This window comes from Monoraphidium neglectum (genome assembly GCF_000611645.1).
Source record: "Monoraphidium neglectum strain SAG 48.87 unplaced genomic scaffold scaffold00271, whole genome shotgun sequence".
NCBI lineage: Eukaryota > Viridiplantae > Chlorophyta > Chlorophyceae > Sphaeropleales > Selenastraceae > Monoraphidium > Monoraphidium neglectum.
This window is the reverse complement of record NW_014013357.1, coordinates 30,638-33,220: the sequence shown is the minus strand read 5'-3', so window position 1 is coordinate 33,220 and position 2,583 is coordinate 30,638. Positions and strand designations below refer to the sequence as shown.

At 64.3% G+C, this 2,583-nt stretch overlaps 1 protein-coding gene across 1 annotated transcript; it reads right to left on the bottom strand.

Moving 5' to 3' along the window:
* Nucleotides 1-213: 213 nt before the first annotated feature.
* MNEG_2403 (Ribosome production factor 1) lies at nucleotides 214-2,108 on the bottom strand (the record flags this gene model as incomplete). The annotated part of the gene is made up of 6 exons (XM_014049129.1): nucleotides 214-343; nucleotides 690-766; nucleotides 1,020-1,111; nucleotides 1,351-1,441; nucleotides 1,744-1,836; nucleotides 2,037-2,108. Coding segments are annotated over 6 exons (555 nt in total), but the record flags the coding sequence as incomplete, so codon positions are not given.
* Between the last annotated feature and the right edge of the window lie 475 nt (nucleotides 2,109-2,583).

Sequence of the window (2,583 nt, the reverse complement as noted above, 5' to 3'; positions counted from 1 at the left end):
CCCCTCCCTTGCTGATGTCACGCGGTGTCACCACGGCGTGCGTCGCCGCCCCTGGCCGCCCTGGAGAGCAGCAGCCGCCCCAGGCAGCTCCAATCAGACGCCCGCACCACCGCCGCGCGCTGGGCCTGAGCATAAGCATCGGTCGGTCCTGTCCTGTTTCAGACCAGATCGTAGAAGATCCGGTCCGAGGGATCAGATCACGCCGGATCTCACCTTGATGTCGCGCCCCAGCACGAGGTTGCTGATCTTGAAGTGGGCGGTGGGGCCGTCTGGAAGGTGGACCAGCAGCAGCCCGTTGATGCCCTTGCGGTCCTCGTTGAACACGATCAGATCCGTGAAGTCCCTATGATATGATGCAAATCCGAGTTCGAATGATGACAAGAAGTTGTGAGGACACGAGGACGATGGGAAGCCTGGCCGACGCCCCACCGGCGCCACCGCCCATGCTCGCGCGCCTTGCGCGCTGCAGACTCGAGGCCGGGCCGGTGCGCCTGCCGCGGGCGGGCCAGAACGAGTGCAGATGCGGGACGGCAGACCCGCGGCGCGGGTCTTAGCCGATTTGAGGGCGCCTCCAAATCCACGCTGAGACGTCGGGGGTGCGCCCTGCCTGCTGCAGGCACGCCCCTAATACTGGGAGGCTCGACACACCCCCACATCGCTGGCTGCGAGGCTGCAGGACGCGCACGCACCTGTTTGACGCGAACTTGACGATCTTTTTGAGAGGGAAGCCCTGCCGCTTGTAGTACTCCGCGCAAGGCAGCGTCTCCTGTGTGTGTGTGTGTGTGTGTGTGTGTGTGTGTTGGGGGGGGGGGGTGCGGCGAGCGCAGGCACACGCGCAACATCTCACACACGATCGCGAGCGTCAGAAACACACAGAATACGATTTGAGACAAGATGGGAAACGCAGGCACCTGGGGAGGGCCTCGGCGCTGGCGCCCTAAACCCTGCTCGTGCGCCGCATAGCAGGCCACATTCCCTTAAATTTGTGAAAGTGGCTGTGATAATTGTTTCAGACGCACCAGCATCTCTGACAGGAAGGCGTACATGATGCCCGAGGGCTTGTAGCAGGTGGTCAGAAGGACCTTGGGCTCCCGCCGCCGCGCAAAGTGGGCTGGGAGCGGCGGCCAGGGGCAGGACACGCAGGGCAAGGGCCGCGCGGGACGGTCGGGGCGAGTCATCTGCGACGCCAGCTGGACGGCGGCCCCGCTCTGACGCGAGCGCCCCCGCTGCCAGCGCACAGCTGGCGCCTTCGATGACAGGCGGCCCCCACAGCCCGCGTCCAACACGGCCACCGCGGGATCGCGCTGGGCCTCATCGGACCAGATCTCAGATCTCACCCAGATCACTCACCCGCGAACTCGTCGTCCCCCTCGTCCAGCTCGATCTCCTCGTCCCCCGCCTCGACGGTTGTCACATCCTTTTCCCGCGTGTTCTCAATAGTCTGTGCGGCGGGGGCGCGGCCGGGTGGGATGGGATGGGATGGGGTGAGAGGACTCGGACGCGATGAGCGGCGCGATGGGGAGTCTCGCAGACTACCGGAGGGTCACTGAGTGCGGCGGCAGGGTCTGGGGGCTGCTACTGAAGCAAGCCTGGCAGCGCAGGCAGTGGCAACGCACCGCCGCCCGCCTCTGCTTGCAGCTTTTGAGGAGATCAATCACAGCTGGTCCGGATGTCCCTGCCTGCATTGCTTCAATGCATGCGAGCAAGTGCCCATATAGCGATGCCCGGCTTCAAAAAGCCCACCCGCTGCTGCTTCCTGGCCGGGGGCTCCAGCCCCAGGTCCTCTGCTTTTGCCACCTCCTCCTGCCGCTTCTTGCGCTCCGCCCGCTTGGCTTTCTGCAAGTGCAAAAGTTTGATGGCGCCGGCGCGGCGGTCGGCGGGCGGCGCGGCGGCCGGGCGCGCAGTACGAGCAGCGGCAGCAGCGGCAGCGGCGGCGCCGCGCGCGGCGGGGTTCTTACGCTCTGCTTGTGCTTCAGCTTGGCGTACTTCTCCGAACGCACGAGCTTATTCTTGATATAACTCGTCTGCTGGCCCACCGTGGCTGGCCCGCTGGGCGCTGGGCCGTCGTCTTCATCGTCCCTGCCGCGCTTCTTTGTTGAGGGTGCCATAGTGCTAGACGTGTTATTGAAATCTTACTAGCATGACAATAAAGGTGTTTGCAGTAACGTCAGAACTTGTATCCCGTTCTCACTCCCCGATCAGACGAGTGACAACCGTCACAAGGTCATGAAGGACGCTTGATTTGTGGCAACAAAGTTACTGGTTGCCTTTGAATATCACAGGGGCAATGCGATGCGCTAGCTCCCTGATCAGGCGTCGCTTTCTCGCGCTCCGCACCACTGGCATGCGCCCAGCGGCCACCACAGCCGCTGGCATGGGATCCACCAAACGCGCAACCAATTGGCAGCGCGTGCTCGGCGGTGCTAGCAGCTGTGGGGATGGCGGCGGCGGCGACGCAGCAGCGGCGGCGGTGCAAGTGCTGGAGGAGACGCAAATCGCACGTCTGGTGCGGGGCGCAGGGAGAATCGCAGCCGTCCGCGACACAACCAATCAACCCGCTGCGGTGGCTGCTCGGCATGTGTC